The 18,283-nt window shown below is 38.0% G+C and overlaps 1 protein-coding gene across 1 annotated transcript; it reads right to left on the minus strand.

Moving 5' to 3' along the window:
• Positions 1–442: 442 nt before the first annotated feature.
• On the minus strand, positions 443–4,094 carry LOC124917325 (glutamic acid-rich protein-like). The gene is made up of 3 exons (XM_047457781.1): positions 4,020–4,094; positions 3,388–3,909; positions 443–496 (listed from the first exon to the last, which is right to left on the minus strand). The coding sequence occupies exons 1-3, from the start codon at positions 4,092–4,094 to the stop codon at positions 443–445; spliced, it is 651 nt and encodes a 216-aa protein (XP_047313737.1).
• Between the last annotated feature and the right edge of the window lie 14,189 nt (positions 4,095–18,283).

The following is an 18,283-nucleotide window of genomic DNA, read 5'->3' on the forward strand; positions in this document are numbered from 1 at the left end:
ACAAACTTTGAGCCTATTCAAAGTATGGCAGTAGAATCTGAAGAAGTGTCGTCTCACGAAGAGTCATCCGCTGGAGGAAATAAAGTGCTAAGATCTATGAGGTCTATGCTCTCCTAAATTCAGAAGACTATGTGTCAGACAATGAATTCAAGGGAATAAGAAAGGGAGAACTTTCACAATATTTTCAAGGTCCTCAATGTACTGGATAACACCTTGAAGAAGAACACATATGAGACTCATATCGCGAACGTGAACTTCTCAAAGTTTAAAAAACAACTTGTCAATCGTCAAACCGAGTTATTTGATATTGAAATGCAAATCAACGATGAACGCCACAAGGAAACTTTGGAAGAATTCAGTTTGGTGAAGAATCAGATGGTTGAAATCCAGGGTTGCATGAGAAGGAATGACAATGAACGCCAAGAATTTGCTGACTCCATTGCTAGAAGATTTCAAGCAAAGGAGGATGCAAGGGGCAGTGCTGAAGGTGCTCTACCTAGACCAGTTCAAGGTGAGTATAGCAGAAGGAATGATGGTGTGTCAACCGAGACAAGATCCAGGCGAGCTCCAAATTCTGATGACAATCCTAGGCCAACCAAAAGAGGTGGTGGTCGAAGTGGTGCTGAGCGTGGAGGTCGAAGTGGTGGTGACCGGAGCAGGCTAACCAATGCCGATCAAGGTGGACGTGCCAGTGAAGGTGAACGTGGTGGAAGATCAAATGCAGGCGACCGTGGTGGTCGCGGCTATCCTTCTTTCTTCAACATGCCTCCAAGCCAAGAGATGAGTCCAACCGATCCTCGAGTTAAAAGGGAAGAACAATGATCTCTCTTCTTTTACTCTATTTTAACTTTATTGAACTTGGTTTCTTGATGGTTTCTCGAATACTGGTTTTTGGGTAAATGATATAAGTGAACAAGGTGTTTGTTTATTTATTTGATGAATGCATGTTTTGATATAGGTATGCATGTCTGCAATTTCTTCATCAAAAATGGGGAAATTGTTGGGTCAAATTATTTTGATTAAATATTGAAATAATTTACCCTCTAATGATATTTTGATGATGAAATAACTTTTGAGTGTTGATACAGGTGTATTGAGACAATACGTTATTAGACTTGGATCTAATGAAGGTCACTAGACCGATTTTGATTTTCATTTGAATAAAATTAGACGCACAGTCTAACTCATCAGAGTTAGACGTGTAGTCTAATAGATGTAAAGAATTAGACGCAAGTCTAATGAATACACAGAATTAGACGTAAGTCTAATAGAATTAGACGTACAGTCTAACTCAACGGAGTTAGACGTGTAGTCTAATAGATGTAAAGAATTAGACGGATGGTCTAATGAATACACGGAATTAGACGTAAGTCTAATAGAATTAGACGTACAGTCTAACTCATCGGAGTTAGACGTGTAGTCTAATAGATGTAAAGAATTAGACGGATGGTCTAATGAATACACGAAATTAGACGTAAGTCTAATATATTCGGAATTAGACGTACAGTCTAACTCATCGGAGTTAGACGTGTAGTCTAATACTTTTTTGTAATTAGACGGGCAGTCTAATTGATATGAAAGTTAGACGTGAGTCTAACTCCTTCAGACAAGTCTGAGGTAGAACCGGAATTAGACGTGCCAGTCTAACTCAGCGGAGTTAGACGTGCCAGTCTAATGGTTACTGAATAATTAGACGGGTAGTCTAATTAGTGAAAGTTAGACGTGCGTCTAACTCCTTCAGACAAGTCTGAGGTAGAACCGGAATTAGACATGCAGTCTAACTTAGTGGAGTTAGACGTGCCAGTTTAATGGTTACTGAATAATTAGACGGGTAGTCTAATTAGTGAAAGTTAGACGTGCGTCTAACTCCTTTAGACAAGTCTGAGGTAGAACTGGAATTAGACGTGCAGTCTAACTCAGTGGAGTTAGACGTGCCAGTCTAATGGTTATTGAATAATTAGACGGGTAGTCTAATTAGTGAAAGTTAGACGTGCGTCTAACTCCTTCAGACAAGTCTGAGGTAGAACCGGAATTAGACGTGTAGTCTAACTCAGTGGAGTTAGACGTGCCCGTCTAATGGTTATTGAATAATTAGACGGGTAGTCTAATTGATATGAAAGTTAGACGTGTGTCTAACTCCTTCAGACAAGTCTGAGGTAGAACCGGAATTAGACGTGCAGTCTAACTGAGTGGAGTTAGACGTGCCCGTCAAATGGTTATTGAATAATTAGACGGGTAGTCTAATTGATATGAAAGTTAGATGTGAGTCTAACTCCTTCAGAAAAGTCTGAGGTAGAACCGGAATTAGACGTGTAGTCTAACTCAGTGGAGTTAGACGTACCGGTCTAATGGTTATTGTAATTAGACGTGAGTCTAATTCTATTAGACCAGGCGGTCTAATAGACGTTTTTCTGTTAAAAGGAGATGACTTATTTCATTAGACAGATTTTCACAATCCGTCTAACTAAAATACGTCTAATGCTCAGTTTAAGCAGTATGCTTGAATCTAGAATTTCTCCTACCCATGTGCTATAGCTGTACCCTACTCCTGCTCCACTTTCCAGTGGATATTAGTACAACAACTATATGCATCCAATCAAGGAATGCCACGTAAGAAAATTTTCCTCACATTACCCGTTTTGCAGGTACATCCCTGATGGACTATTCTGTGCACTACCAGTTCTGTACGTCCATGATCCTTGTGCTCAGAACCTGCTGTGTACAATGGAGGCTTTCCAATGGAAGAGTGCCACGTATAATTCTTGAAGATTCGACCGTTAGCTCCTGCATTGTATTAAACCAATCTTAAGGACAACGGACGAAGGACTGGATCTTACCTTAAACTTTTGCCTTACACGAACGAACAAGCAGTCTGATTTTGCAGAGAGAGAAACTACTCAATCATCTTTCTTACTGAACTTATTCTGTGAAGCTTCTTTCTGATTGTACTGTGTGTGAATCGAGAGAGAGAGCTAGAATCAAAACACCTTTAGCTGAGTGATATTCTTCATCTTGTAATTGAACAGAAAGTGTTATGTTCAATAGTGAGCTAAGTGTGTATGTAAACTGTACTTGATTCTTATCATCTTATAGTGAATCCTTCCGGTGGTTGGAAGAAGGGGTGACGTAGGAGAGTTTCTCCGAACATCCATAAACAAACTGTTGTATTCTTCATTTCTGTCATCTTTTCATATTTCATCTTGTGCTTCAAACCCAAGTAAATAATTCCGCCTTGAATCTGTTTCAAGTGTTTACACAAGTTTGCGTAGAATAGAAAGCTAATTAAATCCCTAACAGGATTTCTTTCAAACTGTTTTTCATAAGCCTTCATCCTTAGCCAGACCCCCGTCTCTATCGATAAAGTCGATCCTATCAAATTTTACATACCTCATCCTTCTCCACAAATAGATCCACATCCTTGTCTTTGTTAATCTTCTTATTCACCACATCTTCCTCAATCTTCTCATTCACCTTCTCCACATCCTCAATCTTCTTCACCAGATCTTCAATCAACACATTCACCTTCGTTAAATCTTCCTCATTCACAAGCTCCTCATCCTTATCCTCCAACACATTCACCTCCTCCAAATCTTCCTCATTCACTAGATCCTCATCCTTCTCCTCAAACACATTCACCTTCTCTACATATTCCTCCTTCACCAGATCCTCATCCTTCTCCTCCAACACATTCACCTTCTCCACATCTTCTTCATTCACAAGATCCTCATCCTTCTCCTCCAATAGATCATCATCCTTGTCTTCCTCATTCAGCTTCTCCACATCCTCATCATTGTCTTCCTCAATCTTCTTTTTGTCATCCTCATCCTTCTCCACCACCACATCCAAGATCTCCACCATCTTCTTATTTTCATTCTTCTTCTTCTTTTCCACTTTCACGTTCTTTTTCTTCTTCTCGACAACACATCCACATCTTCATCCTCAATCTTGTCATGCACATTAGAAAAAATTAGACAAAAGCTTGAACCTATATAAATAACGTGAAATTGAATTGTATATACCTCATCCTTGTCTTCCCCCTTGTCTTCCTCCTTCACCTCAACATTCTCATCCTTCTTCTCCTTCTTTTCCTTCATCTCCTTCAATCTTCTCCTGCTCTATTTTTCCTCTAGTGTGGCTAATAATATTTCAAACTGTTCTTGTAGTTTGTTCAACATCTCTTTTATGAGATTTATTTTAGTTTTTAGTTTATTTAACTCCTTCGTCAGTTAATCCAATCTACATCCATCCTGGGGAGTTGTTGATGTTGGAGTCATTTGAGGGTCATCATCATCCTGGGGATCTGTTGATGTTGGAGTCATTTGAGAGCCATCATCATCTACTTGAGTCCTGGTAGCGCTCTCAATAGAATGAGAGGTGATAGGGTTGGGGTAGGGATGCAGGTTCTTCTCCTCGTGGAAGGTTTGGCAAGAACAAAATGAGATGTGTTAGGGTGAGTAATTTGTCTTCTCTTCCTCATGGAAGGTTTGGAAGGAACTACATCTTCAATATCTTCATGTTTTCTCTTTCTGGAATCAAATTCAAATTATGAATCATACAAATTACCTCCCGTATCTTCAAACTCCTCCCCACTATATAAGATCTTCTCCTCTTCAGACACTTCCATCCTTTGATAACCTTTCCTTATATGGTAGTGTGAAGATCAAAGGTGGTACTCTTCCTGCTGGATTTGTACTATATTATCCTTGGGTAGACAAGGCTCATGCGCTTGCAGCATCCTCTAGGCAAGTTTAGGGGAAAACGTTTTCATAACCTCATAGGTCCACATTTTGGAAGGCTAGTGCGAACCCAAATACGGTATAAGAAATATCGACCTTCTTGTCTTCCTTCTTCCCCATAGATTTCTTCTTATCCAGATATACTGACCTGAAGTGTTCCAGGTCCTGTTCAAAACCTTCAACCCCAACTTTCATGCATTTTCTTTATCAAAGCAGGACACATATTTTGAGTGAAGGTCTCATGTTCTAACAACTTTTAAAATATTTTACCACCAAAGGTGGACATTCTTCAACTTGATTGAAAATGGTTTCCACCAAAAGGAATCTCCCAAATTTGAGGTATGTGACCAAGGTATACTCCTTCATCCCAAAGAATAGCTCCTCTCCATTCACGAGGAACTTCATCTGTTTAAAATTTGAGTTGTTATTCCTGAGGAGTATTTGATGAGTTATCGTTCCTAAGAACCGCAGTGACGGGCTCCTTTGAATAAAACTTGGAACTGGGTTTGCTCTACCCTTTCCATTATATCCATTGTAGCAAACTTAGTGACAATGTTTGACAGATTGGCTTTCCATGATACCCTAGAAGCAAACTCAGGAATTATGGTTGACTCCATCTTCAGAAAAGGAACAACAAGTAGTAAAAAATAAACAATATAGGAGTGAGCATAACAACTCAAGTAAGAAACATCAGACAATACGCGTACATTGGATAAACCATAACCAACTTAAGTAAGAAACATCAGACAATACGTAGACAATTCAATATAGACATGATAGGATCGGTGTAATCGATAGAGACGGGGGTCTGGCTATTGATGACGGCTTCGGATAAACGACTTGATAGAAATCATGTTAGGGATTTAAATCACATTCTATTCTTCACAAACCCTTGCAAACTCTTAAACGATTCAAGTGCGGAAACGTTTACTCAAGTTTGAAACTAAGAACTAAAGAATGAGAAGATGACAGAATGTAAATGACACAGCAGTTTGTTTATGGATGTTCGGAACAAAACTCTCCTACGTCACCCCTTCTTCCAACCACCGGAAGGATTCACTATACGTTTCTTAGAATCAAATACAGTTGCATGACTAGCTCACTGTTGAACAGAACTGACTCTGTTCAACTTAAAGTATATTGAAGAATATCACTCAACTAGACAATACTTTGATTCTAACACTCTCTTGATGCACACACAGTAAAAGCAAGAAAGTAGTTCGTTCGATTATAAGTTCAGAAGTTCGTTCGTATGCGTATTTCTTAGTGTCATCGATCGACTCTTCTTCCGTTGTCCTTGAACATCTTTAAATAGAGAGCATGAACCAATGGTCGAATCTTCTATAATTACATGTGGCGAACTTCCATTGGGACGCCTCCATAGTACACAGGTACAGCAAACTCTAAGCACAAGGATCGTGGTCTTACCAATCTGGTAGTGCGCCAAATATTCTTCTAGGATATTCCAACAAGAAACAAGTAATGGGAAGAATATTTGCATGACATTAGTTAATTGGTTGCAACTGGTTGTCGTACTGATGTGCACTAAAAAGTGGAGCAAGAGTAGCATACAGCTAGTTGATCGTGGGTAGACGGATGCTAGCTTCAAGCAACTGCTTAAGCATGGCATTAGACGTTATTCACTTAGACTAACAAGTCTAATGAAATTAGACGCCCCCGTCTAATAGCAGGATCCATTAGACCACCTGGTCTAATGGGATTAGACGACACGTCTAATTACGGTTCCCTTCAGACTAATCTGAAGGAGTTAGACTGCACGTCTAACTTTCATCTCTGTTAGACGGAACGTCTAAAAACGCATCAGTTAGACTGCACTCCTAACTACGTATCCGTTAGACTGTACGTCTAACTACGTATCCGTTAGAATGCATGTCTAACTACGTATCTGTTAGACTGCACGTATAACTACGTATCTGTTAGACTGTACATCTCACTATGTATCCCTTCAGACTAATCTGAAGGAGTTAGACTACACGTCTAACTTTCATCTTTGTTAGACGGAACGTCTAACTACGTATCCCTTCAGACTAATCTGAAGGAGTTAGACTGCGCATCTAACTCTCATCTGTTAGACATCACGTCTAACTACGTATCTGTTAGACTTCACGTCTAACTACGTATCTGTTAGACTTCACGTCTAACCACGTATCTATTAGACTGCACGTCTAACTACGTATCTGTTAGACTGCACGTCTAACTACGTATCTGTTAGACAACACGTCTAACTACGTATCTGTTAGACTACACATATAACTACGTATCTGTTAGACTGCACGTCTAACTACGTATCTGTTAGACTACACGTCTAACTACGTATCTGTTAGACTACACGTCTAACTACGTATCTGTTAGACTACACGTCTAACTACGTATCTGTTAGACTACACGTCTAACTACGTATCTGTTAGACTACACGTTTAACTACGTATCTGTTAGACTGCACATCTAACTCAATACGTCTAATAGTTAATTAGTCTAATGAACCTCATTCAGACTTAGTCTAATATAGTATATTTTCGATACACCTGTACCAAAAACAATTAGATGGATTAGTTTAAGTTTTATACCAACTCATCATCAAAATTCCATTAGTCAAAGTACATTGACCCTTAGTCAAAATAATTTGACCCAACAATTTCCCCCTTTTTGATGATGATGTTAAAACTTTGTACAATTTAAGAGATAAACATCCATCCAATAGAAGAAAGAGTCAAATTTGTTCATCAGTCTTACAGAAATAAGTTCCAAAAACCAATATTCAGAAACCAAGTTTAAATAACCAAGTTCAAAACTAATAGAAGATAATTTAGGAGAAAAGAGATTATTGATCTTCCCTTTTCACGAGTGGGTCGATTGGGTAGCGAGATCCTTGACAGCTGAATTCTTCACTAGTTAGAAGGTTTCGATACGGAGGGAGAGAACGACCACCACGTCCATTTCCACCACTTCTGCCACCACGATCACCTCCACTGCTTCTATCAACACGAACACCGCTACGACCACCGCCTCTTTTGATTGGCCTATCGTTATCATCACCGGTTGGCTTTTGCTTTGATCTGGTTCCTGTTGAAACACCACCACCTCTTCTGTCCCTATTGTCATCGCCTTGAGTAATGAGATTCTTATCTTTCTCGGTAGCAGCTTTAGCATCTTCTTCAGCCTGAATCTTCCTTACAAAGGAATCAGCCTATTCTAACCGCTCAGCATCATCTCTGCTCATATTGCCTTGAATTTCCACCATCTGATTTCGAAGCAAGCTAATTCCATCCATAACTTCATTATGGAGTTCAACGGCATTCTCTCTTTCACAGTCGATCAACTCGCTTTGTCGTCTGAAGAAGTTCTTTTCAAATTTGGTGTATGTCTTGTTGAGGGTATTAATCTTGTACGTGTTCCTCTTCAGTATCTGCTCCATCTCATTATGGGTTTTAAGAAGATCGGCAAATTCCTTCTTGTTTGCTTTTTGAGTCTTCATAATCTTTACCATATTGAATTCCATTACAGCCATATTCTTCTAAAGAGTTTTCATTAATGCTTTCATGGACTTCATAAGCTTTGTACCACCAGCAGATGATCCTTCATTAGATGAAATCTCTTGAGAATCTGCTAGAGCGGTCTGAATTGGACTGATATGGGTATGAACTTGCATGGATTGCTCGGGTCCATCCTTCTCTAAATCACTTTCAAACTTTCCTTGTTCTTCATCATCAACAAAATTTTCACGTACTTTGTGAACCAGGCCGGGCGACCCGTCTGAATGATGAGGAAGGTTGACAATATCATCATGAATATTCGCAGCATTGATATCAGGAAACGATCGAGGCCTGGGTGATCCTGGAATAAAACATTGAGACAACGGAAGCCCTTTTGATGATTCATCATTTTTAGCTTGTTCCCCCTCACATGAGGAACTCTTCTCTGATTCCTTGTCTTTTGAGGGTTCCCCCTCAGATCTAGCTTCATTAGGCTGACTTACTTCAGCCTCCTTTTCTGGAAATGCCTCTACTTCGAGAATAGGGGACTCCAACACTTCCTCTTCCTGGGTAATAAGAGCTTGAGCGGGTTCCTTAACAACTTCTTCTTTTTCAATAATGGGATTGGATTGAATGGGTTCCACACTTTTCTCAATTCTGGGTTGAGCCATTAGACGTTTTTCTTCAGCCAAAAAACTTCCCAATTCTACAAGAAGAGCAGCAGCTTGCTCATCTTCAGCAACATCACGATCATCGGACAGATCCATAAGTTCATCTTCATTTGAGGAATTTCCAAATGGACTAGCCCTTGAGCAATTTGCTCCATGAACGTACCTAACAACGGTAGAAATGTAATCTTGCATAATTTTGTCTAGTCTTTTTAGAGCTTTCTCCTCTACCTTAGCATTCCTCTCAAGAGGATTGAAATTGGCTCTTCTGGCTTAAAGAATCAGAAAGAGAGCTCTTCCTCTCAAATTTGCTTCAACTAGCTCTTTTCTCTTAAGAGCTTCATAAAATTCTGATGTCTTAGCCCATTTCAGGACTCTCTTTTCAGTACTAACTAGCTTCAACCATTAAATGCTTATGCCTTTACCCTTGATGACCTCATCATACTTAATAGACATTTTGTTCAAGACCCAAGTATCAAAGATCTCGATCTTTTTAGCAGCATATATATTGGGCGCCTAATCCATAATAAGGTTGACAATGCAGGTTGTTTCAGAAACCTCCTCATTAGAATCGGTTGCAACACCCTTCCCTTTTCTAATAACCTCAACAGGCTTTGGAGTAGGCCTTGGTTCCCTAAACGTGATTCCAGTAGCCTTTCTTGTAGAAGGCATTAACTCATGAGCAGAAAGGGGTCTAGCAAAGAGTCCTGGCGTGGGTTCTAACTGAACAAGCTTTCCAATCACTAAGGACTTTGTTGGGACAGGATTGGAAATATGGAGTTCTTCGACTGGCATAGAAAGGGCCTTTTCAGATGCATCACCAGTAGCAATGGTAAGAACTGCACGTTGATCTAGTTCAAAAGACACTGTAGCATCAGCAGCTACAAGATCGAATTGACGGACAAGAGACGAAGTCATGTTAAGATTATCAATGTTTGGACCAAATGGCTCAACAGTTGGCCCGACAGCAGGTTCCACAACAGGAACAAAAACAGATTTATCTTGTTCCATCATAGGAACATTAAATTTAGCCACTTCGGCCTGAGATTGCGATGGGGTTACCTTAGACGATACTTTCACAGACTTAGACGCCCTGGGCGCCTTTGATTTATCTCCTCTTGAAGCGAAAGACTTAGCAGGTTTTCTTAACTAACTCGCGGCTAGAGACAGGGGAGACTTTGGAATAGCAGCAAGTTCGACTGGACCTTACTTAACTCGGGAATCGACTATTCCAAAGTCCTTATTCGAAGAGCTTTTCAGACTAGTGGAACTAGCCTCTGATTCATTGATTGTTCTCGTTCTCTTAGCTCCTGTCGAAAGAATAGAAGTCGTTGGTTGCTTGGAATGAGTAACAGACCTTCCTCATGTTTGTTGGCTTGATACTCCAGACAACGATTCCTTGTTGTTCTTCATTCGGACAATGGTGTTGGCAACAATGAACACGTTATACACTCGGGTAGAGTTGATCGGCTCAGAATCCCCCATAGGGATTCTCAAATGTTTCAGCAGACGGCTAAGTTGAGCAGTAAAACTCACACTTTCCTTGTTCTCTTGATTAATCATTGCGCACAGGTTTATGAACAAGGTGGAGGACCAGTTGACCTGAATCCCTTTAGAAATAGCCGTCATATAATCAAAACGATCTTGAGTATAAAGATGGAAAGAACCCGCCTTCCCTTGAAGCGCTTTAGAAACCACATCATTCAACAAAATAAAGTGGGGTTTGAGAACTTTCTTACTCCCGTTTAATCGAATCTCCGAGTCGTCGGCTGAGAAAACCGTCTTCATTTCTTCCGTGACTTCAGATGGCAGAGAAAGGTTGAATGTGTGCCCCTTCGATGGAAGTTCGAAGAACTCATTGAAAGATATTTCATTATCATTCACCGTTGCAGTAATGGAATCGCCGTCCATCGTCGCCAATTTGAAAAACTCCTTGACTTCTTTTTGGTGGAATATGAACAGCCCTCCGAGGTACTTTCCGAGACCGGAATATTCAATGGATCTGAACATGTCGACCACATCTTGCTGATCGAACGTATAGACGGAAGGGAAATCGACCTGCAAAGTACAATGACCAAGTGTGATTCTCTTGTTGCCCATTTTGAAAGAATACGAACAGACACAAGATGAACAAGGGTTTCTTAGATAGAAAATAGAACAAATCTAGGGTTTTTAAGAGATTTTAAGAGAGAAAAAGCTTTTTCAATCTCATGCAGAATGTCCTTATATAGACTCCCAAGAGTCGCATGAGAAAACTGTCATATTTTCCTAGGGGTAGGACCCATTCATTAAAATTCGACATCCTTTCCAAATAGTCATCATTATTATAAGGGTATATTAGTCATTCACTCTTAACTTGAAAGATACGTGTCTTCATGTTATTCGGAGATGACTATGTTTATGTTTGAGCGGGAAAAATTAGACATCATAGCACGTGGGACAGTTGTCCTTGATTAGTCTAATACACACGTAGTTAGACGTTTTTCTTACTACACAAATCTATGAAAATTAAACGTTTATTAGACGCATGGGTCTATTAGACGCAAAGGTCTAATTACGTGTCTCATAAGCGTCTAACGTCTATTAGACGTCGACGTCTAATTACGCATGAACATCACGTATTAGACGTGTGTTTAGTTAGACGTGAGCATCCACTTGCTCTTGTCATAAAAAAGTATAACGTCTATTAGACGTATACGTCTAACTGCGCAGGTTAGTAACCAAGACACATAGACTTAGATGCATAGAGTGTGAGTAAAAATACATCTAAGTACATGCTATTTCTCTTAGATGACCTCGTCTAATAGATCGATTAAGGCATTTTGTCTGCGTGTGTCCTTATTTTCATAATAAATTTTCCCTCTTATTTTGTGCAAGAACAAAATGAATAAACAAATGTTTTGAGGTCCTTAAGACCAAAAAATATTTTTTAAACATAAAAACACTTAGTCCTCTAGAATGGAAAGTGCCATTGTTGGCTCCTAAAATGTATACTCAGAAGAGTATGTTCCATGCTTCCTTCCTGCAGCTCTCCTGTATCACCTACACAAGAAAATATTTACAAACTTTGGTACTCACATTCAATTGGGTCCTCGATCAATCAATCCCTTAGGAATCCATATTTGAGATATTTTGATGGATTTTCCATTTTGTGTTGTGATTAATGCGTATGATTATGACTTAGCAGACATATTCCTGCTAGCCACTAATCCTTTAGCTTTTGAAGATGATTTTCTTTTAAAACTCATTGATTTTGAGTCAGGTTTTAGATTGCTAGACTTTCTGGCTGCATTTAACTTATTTTTCAGCCAGCTAACAGTCGGCGGAACATAAGTTATTTCATTCTTCAACGCTACCTCTTCATGAATCGGATTAGATTCAGTATCAGTCACACTCCCTTTGACAAAACTTATTGGCTTAAGCTTGTCAGTTGTTGAGTTTGACTTTTTGCAGGACTGGTTTGGATCATTGCTATCAAATCCTAAACCAGATCTAGATCCAGTAGGTTTCAACAGACTAATCTGATATTTGACAACTTCTCTAGACCTCGTCCAAGCACTAACAACATAGTTTAACCTTTTGTTTTCAGAAAAAAGAGTTTGAATATTTTCCTTGAGCATCTCATTCTCGGATGAGATCTCTATTACTTTCTTTTCAAAAACATTTGATTCTTGAGTTTGAGATAAAATCGGTTGAGACACCTTAGATGAAGATTTTGTTTCATTTAGGGATTCTGCTAGCTTTCTGTACTCTATGACCATGTCATCTAGTGCAGCTACTAGTTGTTCCCTTGAAAACTTTTCAGAGGAGAAGTCAAATACCTCGGTTTCATGGATATCTTCTTCTTCTCTTTCCATGAAGCAAGCCACCTCGTCTTCATCATTATCGTTGGATGAGAAGTAAGAATCGCGATGGTTTCGTCTGTTCTTCCCGTCCCCTGCCATAAGAGCCTTTAGTTCATTTTCATTGTCATTTTTCTTCTCTTCACACTTAGGCTTCCGACATTCTGATTGGTAATGACCTAAAATGCCATAGTTATAACACTTAACATTAGCTTTGGATTTCTTATTATCATTAGAATTTGAAGAGCTTGAGTTAGAGTTGTTCTTCTTTATGAAGTCGCCAAACTTATTCACAAAGAGAGACATAGCATAGATGCTAAGCTGCTGAGCTGTTGTTTGCACATCAGGAGCGGCAAGAAGATCTTCAGCGCTCACCAACGATTTGGCAATGATAATGGATGTGGATTGATCTTCTTCAATCCTTGAGTTCAACTCAAACTCATAGGCCTTGAGATCAGCAAACAAATCAAATAGCAAGATCTTGTTGAGGTCTTTGGATTCCCTCATGGCCATCGTCTTTATGTCCCACTCCCTTGGAAGAGCATGCATGACCTTGATAGCAATATCCCTATTGCTATAGGTCTTGCCGAGAATAGATAGAGTGGAGATAACTTGGCTGAACCTTGTGTCAAACTCGTTCATCCTTTCTCCAGGACGCATTTTTAAGTTGTCGAACTGTTGAGTGTCAACCATAATCTTATTCTCCTTTGTTTGCTCATTGCCCTCACACAGTTGGGTAAGTCTGTCTCAGGTCTCCTTGACAGTATCATACTCGATGATGTAGTTGAACATACTGTCATTAAGAGATCTGTACAAGACATCTAAAGCCATGTTGTTGAGATTGTTCTTTCTCTTGTCTTCACTGGTCCATTTGGATTTCTCCTTATCGATCTTGATGGGACCATCTGTGATAACACTCCACATATCGTCATGAAGAGAAGAAAGATGAGCACGAACTCTCTTTTTCCACACGATATAGTTTTCTCTTGAGAATGTGGGGATTGCGGTAGCACTAGCATTTTTGGTTATGGTTGACATTCTTAGTGAAAGCTTGAGAATATAAACAGAGCTCTGATACCAATTGATAGGATCGATGTAATCGATAGAGATGGGGGTATGGCTATTGATGACGGCTTCGGATAAACGACTTGATAGAAATCATGTTAGGGATTTAAATCACTTTCTATTCTTCACAAACCCTTGCAAACTCTTGAACAATTTAAGTGCGGAAATGTTTGCTCAAGTTTGAAGCTAAGAACCAAAGAATGAGAAGATGACAGAATGTAAATGACACAACAGTTTGTTTATGGATGTTCGGAGCAAAACTCTCTTACGTCACCCCTTCTTCCAACCACCGGAAGGATTCACTATACGTTTCTTAAAATTTAATACAGTTGCACAACTAGCTCACTGTTGAACAAAACATACTCTGTTCAACTTACAGTATATTGAAGAATATCATTAAGCTAGACAATACTTTGATTATAACACTATCTTGATGTACACACAGTAAAAGCAAGAAAGCAGTTCGTTCGATTGTAAGTTCAGCAGTTCGTTCGTATGCGTATTTCTTAGTGTCAGCGATCGACTCTTCTTCCGTTGTCCTTGAAGATCTTTAAATAGAGAGCAGGCACCAACGGTCGAATCTTCTATAATGACACGTGACGAACTTCTATTGGAACGCCTCCATAGTACACAAGTACACGGATACGTCTGTTAGACTGCACGTCTAACTACGTATCCGTTAGACTACACGTCTAACTACGTATCTGTTAGACTGCACGTCTCACTATGTATCCCTTCAGACTAATCTGAAGGAGTTAGACTACACGTCTAACTTTCATCTTTGTTAGACGGTACGTCTAACTACGTATCCCTTTAGACTAATTTGAAGGAGTTAGACTGCACGTCTAACTCTCATCTGTTAGACGTCACGTCTAACTACGTATCTATTAGACGACACGTCTAACTACGCATCTGTTAGACTACACGTCTAACTACGTATTCGTTAGACTGCACGTCTAACTACGTATTTGTTAGACTGCATATCTAACTACGTATCTGTTAGACTGCACGTCTAACTACGTATCTGTTAGATTGCACGTCTAAATACGTATCCCTTCAGACTAATCTGAAGGAGTTAGACTGCACGTCTAACTTTCATCTCTGTTAGACGGCACGTCTAACTACGTATCCCTTCATACTAATCTAAAGGAGTTAGACTGCATGTCTAACTCTCATCTATTAGACGGCACGTCTAACTACGTATATGTTAGATTGTACGTCTAACTACGTATCTGTTAGACTGCACGTCTAACGACGTATCTGTTAGATTGCACGTCTAACTACGTATCTGTTAGACTGCACGTCTAACTACGTATCTGTTAGACTGCATGTTTAACTACGTATCTGTTAGACTACACGTCTAACTACGTATATGTTAGACTACACGTCTAACTATGTATCTATTAAATTGCACGTCTAACTACGTACATGTTAGACTACACGTCTAACTACGTATCTGTTAGACTGCACGTCTAACTCAATACGTCTAATAGCCAATCAGTCTAATGAACCTCGTTCAGACTTAGTCTAATATAGCATGTTTTCGATACACCTGCACCAAAAACAATTAGACGGCTTAGTTTAAGTTTTATATCAACTCATCATCAAAATTCCATTAGTCAAAGTACTTTGACCCTTAGTCAAAATAATTTAACCCAACAAAACATATGTACAATGCTCGTGAAGTAGCAATACGCGGATATTATATTATATAAATCCTAAACCATGCATGCATGCAGAATAAGAATATTACAATCCACTATGTAATACGCATGAGTGAGGAACATTGGATAAGCAACATCAAAATATACACACATAAACCCTAAAAGCTAAGGATTATCCATCAATATACACATACATTAGAGTATTACACATAAACGCCTGAATAATTAGAACATTACACATAAATCCTAAACTCACCTGAGTATAGGAACGACGAGACAGATGAACGATGATGAGAGTTGAGCGATGATGATGTTGAACTGATGTTGAACGAAATTGAACTGATGTTGAAGGAAGTTGGAGAGTCGTGGAAATTGGAGAGTAGAGTCGTGGGTTGGAGAGAGAAAGTCGTGAGTTGAAACGTTTTTTTTTTTAAATGAGGGCAAATTAAGTTTTATATACTATGAAATACGCGTTTTACATTATACGCGTATTATGTAATATGTGTATTTCATTATACGCATATTACATGTAAAACACATGTATAATGTAAAACGCGCATTATGAAATACGCATATTACATAATACGCATATTATATAATATGCATATTTCATTATACGCGTATTACATAATACGCGCATTATGTAATACGTGGTAATGAGCGGTAATGGGGCATATCGGGAGCAAGACGGCCATTTTGCATGCTGAAAGTGTTATTTTGCAAATTTTATCAAGTGTGGGTCGTTTTTTGAATTTGACCCATTATCAGGATCATTTCGTCAAAATTACCCATTAATTGAAATAATCATTCCATATTTAAGAAAGAAAATATTGAAAGATTATCAATTCCGTATTAATTTAATTTTTCATAATTTAAATTATTATCAGTTTAGAAAATTCTAACCCAATTAAGTTTATTTTTTTTAATCCTTGTATGGAATAAATGAAAGAAAAATTGTTATGAACACTTGAATTTGAAATCATTCTACTAGGTACATTTCTCAATGACTAAGAACTTTTAATCAACCCAAGATATCAACTAGCAATCATAATTTTTTAGGTATTAATGTCTCATCCCATGCATAGTAGCTCGTTCTCAATTGTTTTGATACATTGTTCCATTTCCAGATCCCACTTTGAGTAATAACACTTGAATCTCATTCCATAACTCTTCATCGATTCTAGTTTTGGATCCAAAGATTATTTAATTTCTTTCCTTCTAAATTCCGTAGACACAAGCTGCAATTAAACATTTGTATAAAAATCCATTCTTTAACATTGTTCCAATACTTAGGAGAATAGTTGATCCTCATAGTGTAAGAACATTTGTCTCCTTTCATTCTAGACTGAGATATTATAGTTACAAATTGTGGATGCAGCTTAAGAGGGTCTTCATCAAGCCAAGGATCTTGCCAAAATCAAGTGTCTTTTCCATTACCAATTTTAAATTCTACCAGCTTCCGACACACACTTCCCTCATTGAATATATTCCTGATGAACTAAACGTCTTTGTAGTCATTGAATGTCCATATGTTACATCTCTTAATGAAGTTGGAATGGATTCAATAACTCAAATGAAATCTATTTTCTTTGCAATTGCTCAAAAGTGTTTGATTCGCTACACTTTATTCGATTCTTCACTTGTAAATCTTTTCCTAAGCAAGTAATGTTTCTGAGTTATAATATTCCACCTGTCAATCAATTTCACTTCCAAGAATTATCCATGTGTAATTTATTTTGGCTGTCAATCAGAAGTGAATGCAAACATACATGCATAACCATGAATAAAAACTTATTTTCATGTTTATTTTCTTCTTTTAATAAGATGGGTATAGTGTGCAGGGAGCATCTTTTGCGGAGGTCATACAAATGACTGATATCTTTGAGGGTAATGTAATCCGGTTTGTCAGAAGACTGGATGAGTTTCAGAAATCAGGTTCAAACTTATCTTTTTGGCTCCCTTCAGTTGTTTTTATCTGAATTGTTTGAAGAATATGGTTGAGTTCAATTTGGGATACTAACTCACTCAAAGCTGCAATTCTCTCAATAAATAGGCTGATAGATGATGTTGTTTGAATCCAGATTCATCTTATTGTTTTGATGAACCAACAAATCTCTACACTGATTTGGATTTCTAATTTTCTGTTGCACATGAATGTTTTGGATTCTTCTAAACAGTTATGTTTTGAATATAAAAATATTCTGTACATATTTTACTTCACATATCATCCGAGCCATTTGTATACATTAATATGTTTGTTTGATTAGGCTTATTCCGTCTAATTCACTATGTAATTTTTTCTCCATGGTCATAAATACAAATTTTAATCATAACATTCATTTGACATTGGAATTTCTTCTTCAAGATTATTTGATTGATTGTGTTCTTAAAAGAAAATTAATATTGCATATAAATTTTTAGAAGAGAAAATACCTTTTTAAAATTGTACATAACTGATGGCATTGATACATGTTCAAACCTATGATAGTATATAAAACTATAACTGATGGCTTGATACCAAATTGTATGATACATGTTCAAACCTTTGATATGATAATCATCCCTATTTCTCATTCTCTCGGATTGCTTTTTTTAAATAAACATTATGTCTAATATTACTCTCTATTTTTCTGATATTACTCTCCTAACTAATTTAAAAAATTTATAAAAGTTGATCAATAATTCATAAAAAAAAAACAGGGTAGAGATAGGAGGAATGATCAAATTCTGAACGAAGAAACAACTTTTGTTAGAAATTTTTTTTAATTTAACCATAATCAAACATTAATTCATCATTCATTAAAATACTAAAAA

This window comes from Impatiens glandulifera, unplaced genomic scaffold (assembly GCF_907164915.1).
Source record: "Impatiens glandulifera unplaced genomic scaffold, dImpGla2.1, whole genome shotgun sequence".
Taxonomy (NCBI): domain Eukaryota; kingdom Viridiplantae; phylum Streptophyta; class Magnoliopsida; order Ericales; family Balsaminaceae; genus Impatiens; species Impatiens glandulifera.

Bases quoted from the DNA above. Each gene is read 5' to 3' on its own strand.
- LOC124917325 (XM_047457781.1), bottom strand. From the start codon at position 4,094: ATGAAGGAAAAGAAGGAGAAGAAGGATGAGAATGTTGAGGTGAAGGAG. The intron at 3,910-4,019 runs GTATATACAATT...GTTGTCGAGAAG, and splicing joins AGGGGGAAGACAAGGATGAG to AAGAAAAAGAACGTGAAAGT. The intron at 497-3,387 runs GTATGTAAAATT...GAACTGGTCTAG, and splicing joins TATTTGTGGAGAAGGATGAG to GTAGAGCACCTTCAGCACTG.